Source organism: Moschus berezovskii, chromosome 22 (genome assembly GCF_049115385.1).
Source record: "Moschus berezovskii isolate FMDL1 chromosome 22, NW_MosBer_1.0, whole genome shotgun sequence".
Taxonomy (NCBI): Eukaryota; Metazoa; Chordata; class Mammalia; order Artiodactyla; family Moschidae; genus Moschus; species Moschus berezovskii.
Window position 1 is genome coordinate 5,779,667 of NC_142481.1, and position 20,138 is coordinate 5,799,804.

Here is a 20,138-nt window from a genome sequence, read left to right on the forward strand (position 1 = left end):
CCCAGGCACCAGGGAAGCCCCAAATATACACTACTATATATAAAATAGGTACCTACTAAGGACGTAGTGGAGACTTCCCAGATGGTCCCGTGGTTAAGACTAAGCCCTTTCTAGGCAGGGAGAAGGGGTTCAGTCCCTGGGAACCAAGTCCCACATGCCCCAAGGCCTGGTTTACAAGAAAAAAGAAGGGTCCTACTGTATAGCACAGGGAACTCTAGTCAATACTCTTAATGGCCTACATGAGAAAGGATCTTAAAAGAGTAGATATACACACATATGTATAACTGATTCACTTTTTTATATACCTGGAACTAACACAACAGTATAAATCAAATATACCTTGATAAAATTTTAAAAACATACAATTTACATTTTTCTAATAAGATTAGGGGATACTGAGTTCTTCATGTATAGAAAGCAGAGACTGGTTACAATGGAGTCACGGCTCATGAGCAGAAAGGGGCTGATAAAGGGAAAACACACATTAATCAGCCCAGTTACATACACCAACCACCAACTGGGATTATTAAAAATAGCAAGAGTAATGTTAAAGATGCAGGACAGGGTGTGGAAACACATGAAGGTGCTCGCCAAGAGCAGGATGCTTTGGGTGGCTCTGGACTCAGCGGGGAGTCTGGGAGACACAGTAGCCTTGTGAATATACTGGACACGCCGACTGTGTCTGTACAGGGTGAGAATCATGGATCCACTGGCCCAGAAGATGAGCACAGAAAATGAAACTTCAGGGAACACTATCAAAGCTGTATATAATGAGCCTGAGATTTTCTCAAGATCTGCGGCGGCACAGTACCCTGAATCTCTTGTATTTGTCATGTTTGTGCTGCGCCTTTTGCGAGAAACATATATTGCATATAGTGGAAAAATGAGATGTACCAGCATGCATTGGATCCACCAGAAGGAAATGAAGAGGGCAATATACTTTGGGGCTTTGACTTTAAGAGTCTTCCAACAGGAGTTCATGGGGCTGATCGTGATGGTCTGAAACACACTCAAGAGGCAGGTGGTACTGATGGACATACTCCTGCCCAATCTTTCAGCATACAAAATAAGTTTGCAGGCAGAATCACTGGCAAAATATTTCAACCTCAAAGTTGTAATTGTCTGAGGGACTCCTTTCGAGAGAATGACCAAAATGTTGGCTATAGTCAGGTGCTTGCAAATCAAATCTGTGACCCTCAACCTACACTGAGTGTGGTAAAGAAAAAGGTAATGAAACAGAAGGGAGAAATTGCCCCAGAGTCCAAGCACAGTCTGTAACAAGAAGGTTATTCCAATGGCCAGTTGGCTGGAGGCTGTTGTGTCATTCAAGTTACTCCCCTTTATATGATGGCAACAGTGACTCCTCAGAGCAGAGTGGCTCATAGATATCTGTGACATCGAGAGACAACTCTTCCTTGTGTGCTTTTGTGAAATTGCCAAGGCTTCATGAGAGGGGAAATGATGATCTGAGAATCAGTTTATTTTACGAAGAAGTCAGCAGGAAGGATGAAGTGGTGGTGACCTGGAGGAAGCAACGAGAAGTGAGAGTAAATTGAAAGATAGCATAAAACCAGCTTTTAAGGAGAAGATTACTGGAGGAAAAAAATCTCCATGACTGCCCTCATCATCAAACAGGTCAACTCTAAATGCATCCTCTTCTAAATTTTAAAGAAGATAACGTATTATTGTAGGGACTTCCCTATGGCTCAGTTGGTAAAGAATCTGCATGGATGCAGGAGACTCCAGTTCAATTTGTGGGTCAGGAAGATGTGCTAGAGAAGGGATAGTCTTACCCACTCCAAGAATACCCACTTCAGAATTCTTGGGCTTCTCGTGTGGCTCAGCTGGTATTTAAAGAAGATAATATATTATTTTAGAGAAAAAAGACAGGAGTTATTCTTGGGTCTTACAATTTAAAATATATGCTAACGGTACTTCCCTGGTTGTCTGGTAGTTAAGAAACTGCCTTGCAATGTAGGAGATGCAGTTTTGATCCCTAGTTGGGCAACTAAGACCCTATATGCCACGGGGTTTCTAAGCCTGGGATCTGCAACTAGAGAGCCTCTGCACCACAACAAAAGATCCTGCATGATACAACAAAGTTCCCGTATGATGCAACTAAGACCCAATGAAGCTAAATAAAAAAAATATTTGAAATATATATATATATATATATGCTAAACAGAACAGAATATATAAAACGTATAGTGAAATAAATTTTGCACACATGAAAATTAAGACTGGATCTCATCAATACACACACAGACACAGATACAACTTAAAATCACACAGTTCAGTTCAGTCGCTCAGTCGTGTCAGACTCTCCGTGACCCCATGAATCACAGTATGCCAGGCCTCCCTGTCCATTACCAACTCCTGGAGTTCACTCAAACTCATGTCCATCGAGTCGGTGATGCCATCCAGCCATCTCATTCTCGGTCGTCCCCGTCTCCTCCCACCCCCAATCCTTCCTAGCATCAGACTCTTTTCCAGTGAGTCAACTCATCGCATGAGGTGGCCAAAGTATTGGAGTTTCAGCTTTAGCATCAGTCCTTCCAATGAACACCCAGGATTGATCTCCTTTAGAATGGACTGGTTGGATCTCCTTGCAGTCCAAGGGACTCTCAAGAGTCTTCTCTAGCACCACAGTTCAAAAGCATCAATTCTTCGGCCATCAGCTTTCTTTACAGTCCAACTCTCACATCCATTCATGACCATGGGAAAAACCATAGCCTTGACTAGATGGACCTTTGTTGGCAAAGTAATGTCTCTCCTTTTTAATATGCTATCCAGGTTGGTCATAACTTTCCTTCCAAGGAGTAAGCGTCTTTTAATTTCATGGCTGCAATCAGCATCTGCAGTGATTTTGCAGCCCCAAAAATAAAGTCTGACACTGGTTCCACTGTTTTCCCGTCTATTTCCCATGAAGTGATGGGACCAGATGCCATGATCTTCATTTTCTGAATGTTGAGCTTCAAGCCAACCTTTTCACTCTCCTCTTTCACTTTCATCAAGAGGCTTTTGAGTTCCTCTTCATTTTCTGCCATAAGGGTGGTGTCATCTGAATATCTGAGGTTATTGATATTTCTCCTGGCAATCTTGATTCCAGCTTGTGCTTCTTCCAGCCTAGCGTTCCTCATGATATACTCTGCATATAAGTTAAATAAGCAGGGTGACAATATACAACCTTGACACACTCAAGCATGTCCTAAAAACCACAAGATAGAATAAACAGTGGACAGAGTGTTCAAAGAGAATCCTTGAGAAAGAATTTATTCAACAGATAAGATATGTGGAAAAATATTCCACATCCTTGGCAGTCAGGTCAATTAAAATATAACCACTGCCTATATGTCATCAAATACCATCAAGAAATTTGAAACAGAAAGGACAAAAATGCCAAGTTTTGGCATAGCTGTGGAGGAACCAAGAATCTCATACACTGATGGTGGGTGTTCAAATTGGTACACACATTTTGGAAAACTGTGGTATCTCCTTAGCAGATCAGATGTAATTCTGTTTCAAGAAATCCACTTCTATGAATATATTCAACAACATTTTGTACAAAAATCACTCAAAGATTAATTATATCAATAAAATTTATATGAGAGCCCTAATCTCTGCTTGTAATAGCCCCTAACTCTTAATACCCACCTACCCGTTAACAGCTGAATGATCAGTTAATCCTTTGATAGGCACACAATGAAGTCCTAGATAGCAATGATAATGAAAAATCAGCATTAATATAAAACATTAAGATAAATTCACAAAGATGTAAAGGAATGGAGAACAGAAGTCCAAATGAAAGATGCTGTATGATAGCTTTCATGTGAAGGCCAAGACAGGCAAAGTGATCTAATATTAAATGTCATAATAGTTGTAAATGTGTGCCCAATAATCTAGGCCCACAAATACACCCAACAAAGCTATAGTCTTGGAAACAGTGAGTTAGAAGGGGCAAAATAGTTTCACGAAAACTGAGAGCATTCTGTTTCTCGATCTAGTTGTGGTCTCCAGAGGTGCAATCACTCCTGAAATTTCACTGAGATATTATGCACTTATAACCTGGGAACATGTCTCTAATTAAAAAACAAACAAACAAACATGTATTTTCAATAAATGTGGAAGGGGCCTGGGAAAATCTGTTTCTGTGAATGTGTCTCATCTGCTGCCAGCGTCTTCCAAGAAGGGGATATGTAAGCCCCTATCATAACTCCAACAGTGAAACATCAGAGAAGAGTAACCCTGCTGCATACAGTGAATCGCTGATTTTGTCATAAAATTCAGCAGAGCAATATCCTAAGTCTCCATGCTTTGTGTTGATTTGTTGCTCCATTTGGCATCAGATCCATGTGGAAAATAATGTTTACAGAGAGATACAACTTGTGACCACACAACCTTCTCCTAAAGACCAGGAAATATAATGAACAGTAGACATTGTTTTCATACAGAAACTTTGAGAAAGAAGTTACATACTCTCCAGTAGTGCAAAGTGGAGACCCTGATAAGCTTGGGAGTTTTTTTCTTTTTGTTAAATGAGTCTATATATTTTGTCTTATTATTTATTTGTCTGCACCAGGCCTTAGTTAATGGCATGCAAACTGTTAGTTATGGCACGCAAACTCTCAGATATGGCTTGTGGCTTCTAGTTCCCTGACCAGGAATTGAACCTGGACCCCCTGCATTGAGAGCACAATCTTAACCTCTCGGCCATAGGGAAGTCCCCACCTTGGGAGCTTTTGCTTCAAGTTCCACCAACCTGGATTTCTTGGGGTTATCTCGATGGCTGGAGACACTTAAGGGGCCAGGAGGGCCAATGGACACGTCCCACCAGCTTTGGGAGCATAGAGAACACATATGCATGGCTAAATCACTGAAGACAAGCTTCAGTTAAAGCCTGCTGTTGTCACAGAGATGCCTTTAAAGGGAATGACCAGAAAGTAAGTACAGTCCGTGCCTGAAGGTCAAATCTGTGAACTTCAACCCACACTTATTATAGTAAGGGAAGAGATTAAGGTAAGAGAGGAAGTGCCCAGGATTCCAGCTGAAGTCTAAGAGGAGCACAACATTCTTGTTGCCAACTCCCTGGAGGCCATTCTGCCAGGTGTTTGATGTTCATAACTGCAAGGGGTAGGTACTGGCAGTGATTTATTGCAAAGATAAGGAGATCCTAGGTACAGAGAGGTCAAGGGACCCGTCTAAATTCACATGCTGCTTACAGGCTGAGTGGTGGTTGAGAACCTGGTAGGCTGAGTCCAAGACAGTGTCCTAACCACTGTGACGCACCAAGCAAACACATCAGCTGTGTTTTTGAATAATCTATTGTGAAATTTAGGTTTTTTTAATATCATATAGTTTATTCCATCAGTTCAGTTTAGTCATCCAGTCGTGTCCGACTGTGTGTTACCCCTGGGACAGCAGCACACCAGTCCTCCCTGTCCATCACCAGCTCCTGGATCTTCCTCAAACTCATGTCCATTGAGTTGGTGATGGCATCCAACCATCTCATCCTCTGTCGTTCCCTTCTACTCCTGCCTTCAATCTTTCCCAGCATCAGGGTCTTTTCCAATGAGTCAGTTCTTTGCATCAGGTGGCCAGAGTATTGGAATTTATTCCATAGTGTTTATAGTAAAATTTTCATTGTAGAAAGTTTCCATATCTGCATAAATATTTATTCTATAGGTCAATAACATATCAAAAAGATTCCCTGGATTCAGAAATGGAAATATCCTCCAATATTCTTGCCTGGGAAATCCTATGAACAGAGGAGTCTGGTGAGCCATGGTCCATGGGGTCACAAACTGAGCCACTTACACGTACACACACACAGAATCCTACAGGAAAGCACCTCCTGTTCATATTGGATTTAATGAATGCAAGATTTCCTCAGTATAAGGTTTGCAACCGAAAGATGCATTCCTACCATGCCAGGCACAAATTAGCTATCGTATCTATCAAAAAAATCCTTGGACAATATTACTTTGTTTAATAAACTATGAACCATGAAATACTACTATACGATAAGTGAGTATAGGTTAGAAATGAAAGAATTATTTTTGTCTAAATCCTTAGGTCTTTTTAAAATCAAGGTTAAGTGAGACTAAAATATAACAAGATTTGTGAAGAATATTAACATACTAGACACATGTAAAGTACAAGCTGGAGAATATTGACTCTTGTGTGTTGCAAAAGTGAAACCATAAAGAAACAAATGTGTGCTTGGAATTGGTGTTAGAATATTATGAGATTAGACAACATAGGAGAAGATACATTTGGTCCTGACAACTCTATTCCAAACCTCACCATTATAAAGCTGCCTTTTCCTGAAATGCTGCTTCTCTATCTTGAAGAGGGATAGCAATCTTACCATCATCATCAGACCCTAAATGTTTGAGAAAAGACACCATTGCTATGTCCAGTAAGCACGATATGTGCCTAGCAATCGATATATCTATAAAAATCATTTCTGTTCTTCAAACAAATTCGCTCTTGATGAAAGTTAAAGAGGAGAGTGAAAAGGTTGGCTTGAAGCTCAACATTAAGAAAACAAAGATCATGGCATCTGGTCCCATCACTTCATGGGAAATAGATGGGAAAACAGTGGAAACAATGTCAGAATATTTTTTTGGGCTCCAAAATCACTGCAGATGCTGATTGCAGCCATGAAATTAAAAGACGCTTATTCCTTGGAAGGAAAGTTATGACCAACCTTGATAATATATTAAAAAGCAGAGACATTACTTTGCCAACAAAGGTCCATCTAGTCAAGGCAATGGTTTTTCCCATGGTCATGTATGGATGTGAGAGTTGGACTGTGAAGAAAGCTGATCGCTGAAGAATTGATGCTTTTGAACTGTGGTGCTAGAGAAGACTCTTGAGAGTCCCTTGTACCACAAGGAGATCCAACCAGTCCATTCTAAGGGAGATCAACCCTGGGTGTTCATTGGAAGGACTGATGCTAAAGCTGAAACTCCAATACTTTGGCCACCTCATGCAGCGAGTTGACTCACTGGAAAAGACTCTGATGCTGGGAAGGGTTGGGGGCGGGAGGAGAAGGGGACGACCGAGAATGAGATGGCTGGATGACATCACCGACTCTGTGGACATGAGTTTGAGTGAACTCCGGGAGTTGGTGATGGACAGGGAGGCCTGGCGTGCTGTGATTCATGGGGTCACGGAGAGTCTGACACGACTGAGCGACTGAACTGAACTGTAGAGGATTAGAAAATCGTTACTGTTCTATCCTAGTCTATATGGAAAGTATAGAGGCAGCATGATAACACTTCTAATACAAATTTAAAATTAATCTAGAACTTCTGAAATGGAACATTACAACAGATTGATGTTACAACCCTTAAGCTCCTTGAAGATGATCTTTTGGCACTTCCTGGTGGTCCAGTAGGCTCTGCCCTCCCAACGCAGGGAGCCTGGGTGTGATTCCTGGTTAGGAAAATAGATCCCACATGCTGCAACAAACAGTTCACATGCTGTAACTAAGATACATACTTTTAAAAATGATTCCTCATTATTATCACTAGGATTGTTGCTGTGAGTCCTCCACAGTAAGAGTTTCACAAAATACCCTTAGGAACTGTCAAGTTTGGTGTTACCTGATGCTGGGAAAGATTGAAGGCAGGAGAAAAAGGGGAGGACAGAGGATGAGATGGGTGGATGACATCAACGACTCGATGGACATGAGTCTGAGCAAACTCTGGGAGACAGTGAAAGATAGAGAAGCCTGGCATGCTGCAGTCCATGGGGTTGCAAAGAGTCGGACACAACTGAGCGACTGAACAACAAAGATCTTGATCTTGCTTTATCTGAACTCTCTCCTCAGGAATTGTTCAGCTTTCCTGACCTGCTTTGCCGCTGGATCTGTTCCCACTCTACCTGCCGCCCCCCAGAACGATCCCTTTTCCAAACACGAACACTTACTCAGACCTCCTTCCTTACAGACTCTGCCTCTCAGACTGAAATACAAAGTACTCGACCCCTTCTCACTCCTCCTCATGAGAAGGATGCTGGGCTCAGGGTGAAGGTCATGGCAGCCAGGACGTGAGTGGGAGGGAGGCAGTCAGACCCTGAGATATAAGTTTAGAAGCTGTGATCTCATCCTCCTTCAGATCTGCAATTATCATGTCACTTGAAGTGGCAATGACAGGACCAGCTTGAGACGCTAATGATCTTTCTGAAAAACTTTTTTTGAGTTGCTAATTATTCTCCTGCGAATATCTCCAAAGAGACCACTGATGTGTTTGAGAGAAGCTCATAATTTTTCATGATGAAGGTTATTTTGAAATGATTAGGATTTCTACACAACTCTGAAATCTGTTGCCTTTGTAAACACTTTGTTGGATCTTAGGGATTTCTCCAAACCATACCCAACCCACTTACAAAGTCAATTGTGAGTCTACCAGGGTTTGTTCTGGAAACAAACAAAAAACACCCAATTAAACTTGAGCATGATGTAAGAATTTTGTGTGTGTGTGTTCATTTATTCATTTACTTGGCTGTGCTGGGGCTTAGCTGTGGCATGGGCACGATTATTTGCAGCATGTGGGATCTAGTTCCCTGATCAGGGATCAAACTTGCACACCCCCTGCAATAGGGGCTTGGAGTCTTAGCCATCAGACCACCAGGGAAGTCCCTGTACAGGACCTTCTTTCTTGTACTCAAAACAGCTCTACCTTTTATCTTTCCTGCGTCTCTGATCCTACACTGAACTAGGCAGTTTTAGATCCTGGGTGAAGACTTAGGTTGTCCTTAGAGCTACAAGAACAGAAAGGTTAGTGAAGGAATATCTTTGGGTCTTGGAGGTGGCTTTTCAGTGTTGGATGGAACACTCACCTGTCTTTGCAGCACTCTTATGGCATTTGCTCTTGGTATACGGAAGGCTTCTAGTCACTGACATATCCACCATGCCTCCCTTTGGGCCTGGAGCCAAATCCTTGAGTTGACCTTTCTCACCATTTATGGTTCGCACCTCAACTCCATTTTCTCCCCTTGAAATAGGCCAACGATTGCCTTTAATTCAGTCACTTAGTCAACTCTTTGTAACCCATGGACTTGTGCACACCAGGCTTCCCTGTGCATCAGCAACTCTTGAACCTTGGTGAAAGTCATGTCCATTAAGTCTTTGAAGCCATCCAACCATGTCATCCTCTGTCATCCCCTTCTCCTCCTGCCTTCAATCTTTCTGAGCATTTGGGTCTTTTCCAATGAGTCAGTTCTTAGCATCAGGTGGTCAAAGTACTGGAGCTTCAGCTTCAGTATCAGTCCTTTCAGTGAACATTAAGGACTGATTTCCTTTAGAATTGACTGGATTGATCTCTTTCCAGCCCCAGTGACTCTCAAGAGTCTTCTCCCATAGCATGTTTCAAAAGCATGAAATCTTTTGCGCTGAGCTTTCTCAGTGGTCCAAATCTCACATCCATACATGACTACTAGAAAAACCATAGCTTTGACTAGATGGAGCTTGTTGGCAAAGTAACGTCTCTGCTTTTTAATATGCTGTCCTGGTGTGTTATAGCTTTTCTTCCAAGGAGCAAGTGTTTTTTAATTTTATGGCTGAGTCACCATGTACAGTGATTTTGGAGCCTAAGAAAATAAAGTATGTTACTGTTTCCATTGTTTCCCTTTCTATTGCCATGAAGTCATGGGTCCAGATGCCATGATCTTCGTTTTTTGAATATTGATTTTTAAGCCAGCTTTTTCACGGTTCTCTCACTTTCATCAAGAGGCTCTTCAGTTCCTCTTTGCTTTCTGCCATAAGGGTGGTGTCATCGGCATATCTGAGGTTGTTGATATTTCTCCCAGCAAGATTGATTCCAGCTTGTGCTTCATCCAGCCTGGCATTTCGCTTGATGTACTCTGCATAGAAATTAAATAAACAGGGTGACAATATAAGCCTTGACATACTCCTTTCCCAATTTGGAACCAGTCCGTTGTTTCATGTCTCGTTCTAACTGTTGCCTCCTGACCTGGATACAGGTTTCTCAGGAGGCAGGTAAGGTGCATTGGTATTCCCATGTGTTGATGAACTTTCCAAAGTTTGTTGTGATCCACACAGTCAAAGGCTTATGCTCCTGAGTTCTGAATTTCAGTGTCTCTACTATGCATGAAGAAAGCTCTGGCTGAAAGGATTTGGAATTAGTCAGAGGCAGACTGTGTCATACCTTTTTGCAAAGGAATTTGTATTCATTTCTTTACTGGGGTTAAATCACTGAAATATATGACACCCTGTTGAAGGAGCTTGCCATTTTGGTGGCACAAAGGGATGATCCTGCTCACATTTTTTATTGTCTGTATAGGGCAGGAAAACTACCCTCTGGAATGGGAGATCCCAGGTCTTCATTCTGTCCTTAATATTTTCCTGATTTCAGTCTTCTAGGGTCATTGTTTCTTTCAGAGATGAAATTTGGGCTTTGGACTCTAGGGATCCAAGGACACCTGGCTGTCCCTTCTGCCCTCCACATAGCTTTAAGAACACCTGGGAAGGTACTATGTTTCTCCCAAGGACAGTCTGGAGATGGGACAATGAGTCAGTCATTAAAAACCAAATTTTTTGATACAAGGATGCTGTGACGGCAAATCTGAAGCTGGCTCTGGATCACTACATCTAGTTTTACACTCCACTCATCAGCAATATTTTGTGTGTGTGTGTGTGGAAAATTTTCATTTTATAAAATTTTAATTAATTTAATTGGAGGCTAATTAATTTACAATATTGTAACGGATTTGCCATGCATTCACATGAATCAGCCACAGGTTTACATGTGTTCCCCATCCTGAATCCCCCGTCCCACCTCCCTCCCCATCCTATCCCTCAGGGTCATCCCAGTGCACTGGCCCTTAGCGCCCTGTCTCATGTGTCGAACCTGGACTGGCGATCTATTTCAAATATGGTAATATACATGTTTCAGTAGAATAGTCTCAAATCATCTCACCTTCGCCTTCTCCCACAGAGTCCTAAAGTCTGTTCTTTACATCTGTGTCTCTTTTTTGTCTCACATATAGGGTCATTGTTGCCATATTTCTAAATTCCATATATATGAGTTAATATACTGTATTGGTGTTTTTCTTCCTCACTTACTTCACTCTATATAATAAGCTCCAGTTTCATCCACCTCATTAGAACTGATTCAAATGCATTTTAATAGCTGAATAATATTCCACTGTGTATATCTACCACAGCTTTCTTATCCATTCATCTGCTGATGGACATCTAGGTTGCTTCCATGTCCTGGCTATTATCAACAGTGCTGCGATGAACATTCGGGTACACATGTCTCTTTCAGTTCTGGTTTTCTCGGTGTGTATGCCCAGCAGTGGGATTGCTGGGTTGTATGGCAGTTCTATTTCCAGTTTTTAAAGGAATCTCCACACTGTTCTCCATAGTGGCTGTACCAGTTTGCATTCCCACCAAAAGTGCAAGAGGGTTCCATTTTCTCCACACCCTCTCCAGCATTTATTGTTTGTAGACTTTTTGATGGCAGCCATTCTGACTGGCGTGAGATGGTACCTCACTGTGGTTTTGATTTGCATTTCTCTGATAATGAGTGATGTTGAACATCTTTTCATGTGTTTGTTAGCCATCTGTATGTCTTCTTTGGAGAAAGGTCTGTTTAGTTCTTTGGCCCCTTTTTTGATTGGGTCATTTATTTTTCTGGATTTGAACTGCATGTGCTGCTTGTATGCTTTTGAGATTAATTATTTGTCAGCTGTTTCATTTCATATTATTTTCTCCCATTCTGATGGCTGTCTTCTCACCTTGCTTATGGTTTACTTCATTGTGGAAAAGCTTTGAAGTACTTAAGTCCCGTTTGTTTATTTTTGCTTTTATTTCCATTACTCTGGGAGGTGGGTCATAGAGGATCCTCCTGTGATTTTTGTCATAGAGTGATTTGCCTATGTTTTCCTCTAGGAGTTTTATAGTTTGTCTTACATTTAGGTCTTTAATCCATTTTGAGTTTATTTCTGTGCATGATATTAGATAGTGTTCTAATTTCATTCTTTTACAAGTGGTTGACCAGTTTTACCAGCACCACTTGTTAAAGAGATTGTCTTTTCTCCGTTGTAGATTCTTGCCTCCTTTGTCAAAGATAAGGTGGTGTCCATAGGTGCATGGATTTATCTCTGGGCTTTCTATTTTGTTCCATTGATCTATATTTCTGTCTTTGTGCCAGTATCATACTGTCTTAATGACTGTAGCTTTGTAGTATAGCCTGAAGTCCAGTAGGTCAATTCCTCCAGTTCCATCCTTCTTTCTCAAGATTGCTTTGGCTATTCGAGTTTTCTTTTTCTTTTTTGTATTTCCATACAAAGTGTGAAATTATTTGTTTTAGTTCTCTGAAAAATACCGTTGGGAGCTTGATAGGGATTGTATTGAATCTATAGATTTCTTTGAGTGGTGTACTCATTTTCACTATACTGATTCTTCAGATCCATGAACAAGGTATATTTCTCCATTTACTTGTGTCAACCTTGATTTCTTTCATCAGTGCTTTATAGTTTTCTATATATAGGTCTTTCATTTCTTTAGGTAGAATTATTCCTAAGTATTTTATTCTTTTTGTCACAATGGTAAATGGAATGGTCTCCTTAATTTCTCTTTCTGTTTTCTCACTGTTAGTGTATTGGAATACAAGGGATTTCTGTGTGATAATTTTATATTCTGCAACTTTACTGTATTCATTGATTAGCTCTAGTAATTTTCTGGTGGAATCTTTAGGGTTTTCTATGTAGAAGATTATGTCATCTGCAAACAGTGAGAGTTTTACTTCTTCTTTTCCAATCTGGATTCCTTTTATTTCTTTTTCTGCTCTGATTGCTGTGGCCAAAACTTCCAAAACTATGTTGGATAGTAGTGGGTGAGAGTGGGCACCCTTGTTTTGTTCCTGACTTTAGGGGAAATACTTTCCATTTTTCACCATTGAGGATAATGTTTACTGTGGGTTTGTCATATATAGCTTTTATCATGTTGAGGTATGTTCCTTTTATTCCTGCTTTCTGGAGGGTTTTTATCATAAATGGATGTTGAGTTTTGTCAAAGGCTTTCTCTGCATCTATTGAGATAATCATATGGTTTTTATTTTTCAGTTTGTTAATGTGGTGTATTATGTTGATTGATTTGCGGATATTGAAGAATCCTTGCATTCCTGGGATAAAGCCCAGTTGGTCATGATGTATGATCTTTTTAATATGTTGTTGGATTCTGTTTGCTAGAATTTTGTGAAGGATTTTTGCATCTATCTTCATCAGTGATATGGCCTGTAGTTTCCTTTTTTTGTGGCATCTTTGTTTGGTTTTGGTATTAGGGTGATGGTGGACTCATAGAATGAGTTTGGAAGTTTTCCTTCCTCCGCAATTTTCTGGAACAGTTTGAGTAGGTGTTCATTCATCTCTCAATTTTTGGTAGAATTCAGCTGTGAAGCCATCTGGTCCTAGGCTTTTGTTTGCTGGAAGATTTCTGATTACAGTTTCAATTTCCGTGCTTGTGATGGGGCTGTTAAGATTTTCTTTCTTCCTGGTTCAGTTTTGGAAAGTTATATTTTCTAAGAATTCATCCATTTCTTCCAAGATGTCCATTTTATTGGCATATAGTTGCTGATAGTACTCTCTTATGATCCTTTGTATTTCTGTGTTGTCTGTTGTGATTTTTCCATTTTCATGTCTAATTTTGTTGATTTTGTTCTTCTCCCTTTTTTTCTTGATGAGTCTGGCTAATGGTTTGTCAATTTTATTTATCTTCTCAAAGAACCAGCTTTTCACTTTGTTGATTTTTGCTATGGTCACTTTTGTTTCTTTTGCATTTTTTTTCTGCCCTAATTTTTAAGATTTCTTTCCTTCTACAAACCCTGGGGTTCTTCATTTCTTCCTTTTCTAGTTGCTTTAGGTGTAGAGTTAGGCTATTTATTTGACTTTTTTCTTGTTTCTTGAGGTAAGCCTGTATTGCTATGCACCTTCCCCTTAGCAATGCTTTTACACTGTCCCATAGGTTTTGGGTTGTTGTGTTTTCATTTTCATTCGTTTCTATGCATATTTTGATTTCTTTTTTTATTTCTTCTGTGTTTGTTGGTTATTCAGAAGCGTGTTGTTCAGCCTCCATATGTTGGAATTTTAAATAGTCTTTCTCCTGTAATTGACATCTAATCTGACTGCATTGTGGTCGGAAAAGATGCTTGAAATGATTTCAAGTTTTTTTGAATTTACCAAGGCTAGATTTATGGCCCAGGATGTGATCTATCCTGGAGAAGGTTCTATGTGCATTTAAGAAAAAGGTGAAATTCACTGTTTTGTGGTGAAATGTCCTATAGATCTCCAGTAGCATATTGGGCACCTACTGACTTGGGGAGTTCCTCATTCAGTATACTATCATTTTGCCTTTTCATCCTGTTCATGGGGTTCTCAAGGCAAGAATACTGAAGTGGTTTGCCATTCCCTTCTCCAGTGGACCACATTCTGTCAGACCTCTCCACCGTGACCTGCCTGTCTTAGGTGGCCCCACAGGGCATGGCTTAGTTTCATTGAGTTAGACAAGGCTGTGGTCCATGTGATCAGATTGACTAGTTTTCTGTGATTATAATTTCAGTGTGTCTGCCCTCCGATGCCCTCTCACAATACCTACCATCTTACTTGGGTTTCTCTTACCTTTGTCGTGGGGTATCTCTTGATGGCTGCTCCAGCAAAGCGCAGCCGCTGCTCCTTACCTTGGATGAGGGGTATCTTCTCACGACTGCCCCTCCTGACCTTGAACGTGGAGTAGCTCCTCCTGGCCCACATGCGCCCGTGCAGCTGCCACCACTTGGACGTGTGGTAGCTCCTCTTGGCCACCGCCCTGACCTCGGGCACAGGGTAGATCCTCTAGGCTCCTTCTGCACCGTCGCAGCCTGGAGCTCTCGGCTGCTGCCCCTGACATCAGACGTGGGGTAACTCCTTTCGTCCACCACCCGTGAATTTGGGCGAGGGGTAGCTCCTCTCAGCCACGCTTCTGCGTGGTTTGTGCAGCCGGAGTGCTTCTGCATGGTCCGTGGAAGCCAGCAGGCTTCTTGGATTGTGAAGTCAAGTGGGCCTTAAAGCATCACTATGAACAAAGCTAGCGGAGGTGGTGGATTTCCAGTTAAGTTATTTCAAATCCTGAAAGATGATGCTGTGAAAGTGCTGCACTCAATATGCCAGCAAATGTGGAAAACTCAGCAGTGGCCACGGGACTAGAAAGGGTCATTTTTCATTCCAATCCCAAAGAAGGGCAATGCCAAAGAATGCTCAAACTACTGCACAACTTCACTCATCTCAGTTCAGTTCAGTTCAGTTCAGTCGCTCAGTCATGTCCGACTCTCCGCGACCCTATGAATCACAGCACGCCAGGCCTCCCTGTCCATCACCAACTCCCAGAGTACACTCAAACCCACGTCCACAGAGTCGGTGATGCCATCCAGCCATCTCATTCTCGGTCGTCCACTTCTCCTCCCGCCCCCAACCTTTCCCAGCATCAGAGTCTTTTCCAGTGAGTCAACTCGTCGCATGAGGTGGCCAAAGTATTGCAGTTTCAGCTTTAGCATCAGTCCCTCCAATGAACATCCAGGATTGATCTCCTTTAGAATAGACTGGTTGGATCTCCTTGCAGTATAAGGGACTCTCAAGAGTCTTCTCCAACACCACAGTTCAAAAGCATCGATTCTTTGGCGATCAGCTTTCTTCACAGTCCAACTCTCACATCCATACATGACCACGGGAAAAACCATAGTCTTGACTAGACGGACCTTGGTTGGCAAAGCACATGCTAGTAAAGTCATGCTCAAAATTCTCCAAGCCAGGCTTCAGCAATACATGAACCATGAACTTCCAGATGTTCAAGCTGGTTTTAGAAAAGGCAGAGGAACCAGAGATCAAATTGCCAACATCCGCTGGATCATCGAAAAAGCAAGAGAATTCCAGAAAAACATCAATTTCTGCTTTATTGACTGTGCCAAAGTCTTTGACTGTGTGGATCACAATAAACTGTGGAAAATTCTGAAAGAGATGGGAATCCCAGACCACCTGACCTGCCTCTTGAGAAACCTGTATGCAGGTCAGGAAGCAAAAGTTAGAACTGGACATGGAACAACAGACTGGTTCCAAATAGGAAAAGGAGTACATCAAGGCTGTATATTGTCACCCTGCTTATTTAACTTATATGCAGAGTACATCATGAGGAACGCTGGGCTGGAAGAAGCACAAGCTGGAATCAAGATTGCCGGGAGAAATATCAATAACCTCCAATATGCAGATGACACCACCATTATGGCAGAAAGTGAAGAGGAACTAAAAAGTCTCTTGGTGAAAGTGAAAGAGAAGAGTGAAAAGTTTGGCTTAAAGCCCAACATTCAGAAAACTAATATTATGGCATCTGGTACCATCACTTCATGGGAAATAGATGGGAAAACAGTGGAAACAGTGTCAGACTTTATTTTGGGGGGCTCCAAAATCACTGCGGATGCTGATTGCAGCCATGAAATTAAAAGACATTTATTCCTTGGAAGGAAAGTTATGAGCAACCTAGATAGCGTATTAAAAAGCAGAGACATTACTTTGCCAACCAAGGTCCATCTCGTCAAGGCTATGGTTTTTCCATTGGTCATATATGGATGTGAGAGTTGGACTGTGAAGAAAGCTGATCACCGAAGAACTGATGCTTTTGAACTGTGGTGTTGAAGTAGACTCTTGAGAGTCCCTTGGACTGCAAGGAGATCCAACCAGTCCATTCTAAAGGAGATCAGTCCTGGGTGTTCATTGGAAGGACTGATGCTAAAGCTGAAACTACAATACTTTGGCCACCTCATGTGAAGAGTTGACTCACTGGAAAAGACTCTGATGCTGGGAGGGTTTGGGGGCAGGAGGAGAAGGGGATGACAGAGAATGAGATGGCTGGATGGCATCATGGACTCAATGGACATGAGTTTGAGTTAACTCCAGGAGTTGGTGATGGACAGGGAGGCCTGGCATTCTGTGATTCATGAGGTTGCAAAGAGTCGGACACGACTGAGCGACTGAACTGAACTGAACTGTCCTATAGTTATCAATTAGGTCTAAGTGGTTCACTGTATCATTTAAAGTTTCTGTTTCCTTGTTAATTTTCTGTTTAGTTGATCTAGCAATAGGTGTGAATGGGGTTTAAATTCTACCACTATTATTGTGTTATTGTTAATATCCCCTTTCATACTTTTTAGCGTTTGCCTTACATATTGCTGTGCTCCTCTGTTTGGTGCATATATATTTATAATTGCTATATCTTCTTGGATTGATCCTATGATCATTATGTAGTGTCCTTCTTTGTCTCTTTTCACGGTCTTTATTTCAAAGTCTATTTTATCTGATATGAGTATTGCTACTCCTGCTTTCTTTTGGTCTCTATTTGCGTGAAATATCTTTTTCCAGCCCTTCATTTTCAGTCTGTATGTGTCCCTTGTTTTGAGGTGAGTCTCTTGTAGACAACATATATAGAGGTCTTGTTTTTTTATCCATTCAGCCACTCTTTGTCTTTTGCTTGGGGCATTCAACCCATTTTCATTTAAGGTAATTATTGATAAATATGATCCCATTGCCATTTACTTTGTTGTTTTGGGTTCGAGTTTATACACCCTTTCTGTGTTTCCTGTCTAGAGATGACCCTTTAGCATTTGTTGAAAAGTTGGCTTGATGGTGCTGAATTCTCTCATCTTTTGCTTGTCTGTAAAACTTTTGATTTGTCCTTCATATTTGAATGAGATCCCTGCTGGGTACAATAATCTGGGTTGTAGGTGTTTCTCTTTCATCACATTAAGCATGTCCTGCCATTTTCTTCTAGCCTGTAGAGTTTCTATTGAAAGATCTGCTGTTATCCTTATGGGAATCCCCTTGTGTTATTTGTTGTTTTTCCCTTGCTGCTTTTAATATTTGTTCTTCGTGCTTGATCTTTGTAATTTGATTAATATGTGTCTTGGGGTGTTTCACTTGGGTTTATCCTGTTTGGGACTCTCTGGATTTCTTGGGCTTGGGTGACTATTTCCTTCCCCACTTTAAGGAAGTTTTCAACTATTATCTCCTTAAGTACTTTCTCACGGTCTTTCTTTTTGTCTTCTTCTGGGACTCCTATGATTCGAATGTTGGGGCATTTATGTTGTCCCAGAGGTATCTGAGGTTCTCCTCATTTCTTTTATTATTTTTTTTCAATAAAAAGACAACCTAGATTTTTAATGGCCAATAAGCATATGACAAGGTTTTCAATCCCATTAAAATAGTAAAAACGGAAGTTAAAATCATAATGAGATATGACTACACATCCACTAGAAATGGCTAAAACATTGATAATACCAAGTTTCACAAGGATATGAAATCACAAGAAATCTCCTACATACAGAGTTCAGTTTTGATGTAACCAATTTGAAAACCAAATTACCAGGATGGCTCAGTGATAAAGAATCTACCCACCAATGCAGAAGACTCAGGTTCGACCCCTGATCTTGGAAGATCCCACATGCCACAGAGCAATTAAGCCCACGTGCAAAATAAATAAATAAAGTTTTAAAAAAACTAAAATTATCATTATCAACCAAAGATGAAGATACACACATGTAGTAATTTCCCGTCACACCTAGCAATTTCTCTTCCCAGGAATCCACACAATACAAATGTGTACATTTGTGTACCACTTCACTTGTAAAAGAATATCTGTAGTAGCATTATTTGTAAAAGTCCCAAACTGGAACTAACCCAGATTCTCATCAGTACATAAACCGCGTATATTCCCTGCAATAGCATACTCTACTGTAATGAAAATGAGTGAGTTACAACTCAAGAAATATCAGTTCAGTTCAGTTCAGTCGCTCAGTCGTGTCCGACTCTCCACGACCCCATGAATCACAGCACGCCGGGCCTCCCTGTCCATCACCAACTCCCGGAGTTCACTCAAACCCATGTCCACAGAGTCGGTGATGCCATCCAGCCATCTCATTCTCCGTCATCCACTTCTCCTCCCGCCCCCAACCTTTCCCAGCATCAGAGTCTTTTCCAGTGAGTCAACTCATCGCATGAGGTGGCCAAAGTGTTGCAGTTTCAGCTTTAGCATCAGTCCCTCCAATGAACACCCAGGATTGATCTCCTTTAGAATGGACTGGTTGGATCTCCGTGCAGTATAAGGGACTCTCAAGAGTCTTCTCCAACACCAAAGTTTAAAAGCATCGATTCTTCAGCAATCAGCTTTCTTCACAGTCCAACTCTCACATCCATACATGACCACGGGAAAAACCATAGCCTTGACTAGACGGACCTTGGTTGGCAAAGTAATGTCTCTGCTTTTTAATATACTATCAAGGTTGGTCATAACTTTCCTTCCAGGGAGCAAGCGTCTTTTAATTTCATGGCTGCAATCAGCATCTGCAGTGATTTCGGAGCCCAAAAAATCAAAGTCTGACACTGTTTCCACTGTTTCCGCATCTATTTCCCATGAAGTGATGGGACCAGATGCCATGATCTTTGTTTTCTGAATGTTGAGCTTCAAGCCAACCTTTTCACTCTCCTCTTTCACTTTCATCAAGAGGCTTTTGAGTTCCTCTTCACTTTCTGCCATAAGGGTAGTGTCATCTGCATATCTGAGGTTATTGATATTTCTCCCAGCAATCTTGATTCCAGTTTGTGCTTCTTCCAGCCCAGCGTTCCTCATGATGTACTCTGCATATAAGTTAAATAAGCAAGGTGACAATATACAACCTTGACGTACTCCTTTTCCTATTTGGAACCAGTCTGTTGTTCCACATCCAGTTCTAACTGTTGCTTCCTGACCTGCATACAGGTTTCTCAAGAGGCAGGTCAGGTGGTCTGGGATTCCCATCTCTTTCAGAATGTTCCACAGTTTATTGTGATCCACACAGTCAAAGGCTTTGGCATAGTCAATGAAGCAGAAATAGATGTTTTTCTGGAACTCTCTTGCTTTCTCCATGATCCAGCAGATGTTGGCTATTTGATCTCTGGTGCCTCTGCCTTTTCTAAAACCTGCTTGAACATCTGGGAGTTCACGGTTCACATATTGCCGAAGCCTGGCTTGGAGAATTTTGAGCATGACTTTACTAGCTTGTGAGATGAGTGCAATTGAGTGGTAGTTTGAGCATTCTTTGGCATTGCCT

At 41.3% G+C, this 20,138-nt stretch overlaps 1 protein-coding gene across 1 annotated transcript; it reads right to left on the bottom strand.

Moving 5' to 3' along the window:
• Nucleotides 1–366: 366 nt before the first annotated feature.
• Nucleotides 367–1,398, bottom strand: LOC129546469 (vomeronasal type-1 receptor 4-like). The gene has a single exon (XM_055411470.2). The coding sequence runs from the start codon at nucleotides 1,396–1,398 to the stop codon at nucleotides 367–369; it is 1,032 nt and encodes a 343-aa protein (XP_055267445.2).
• Between the last annotated feature and the right edge of the window lie 18,740 nt (nucleotides 1,399–20,138).

Excerpts from the sequence above, each read along its gene's own strand:
- LOC129546469 (XM_055411470.2), bottom strand. The coding sequence starts at position 1,398 with ATGTCACAGATATCTATGAGCCACTCTGCTCTGAGGAGTCACTGTTGC.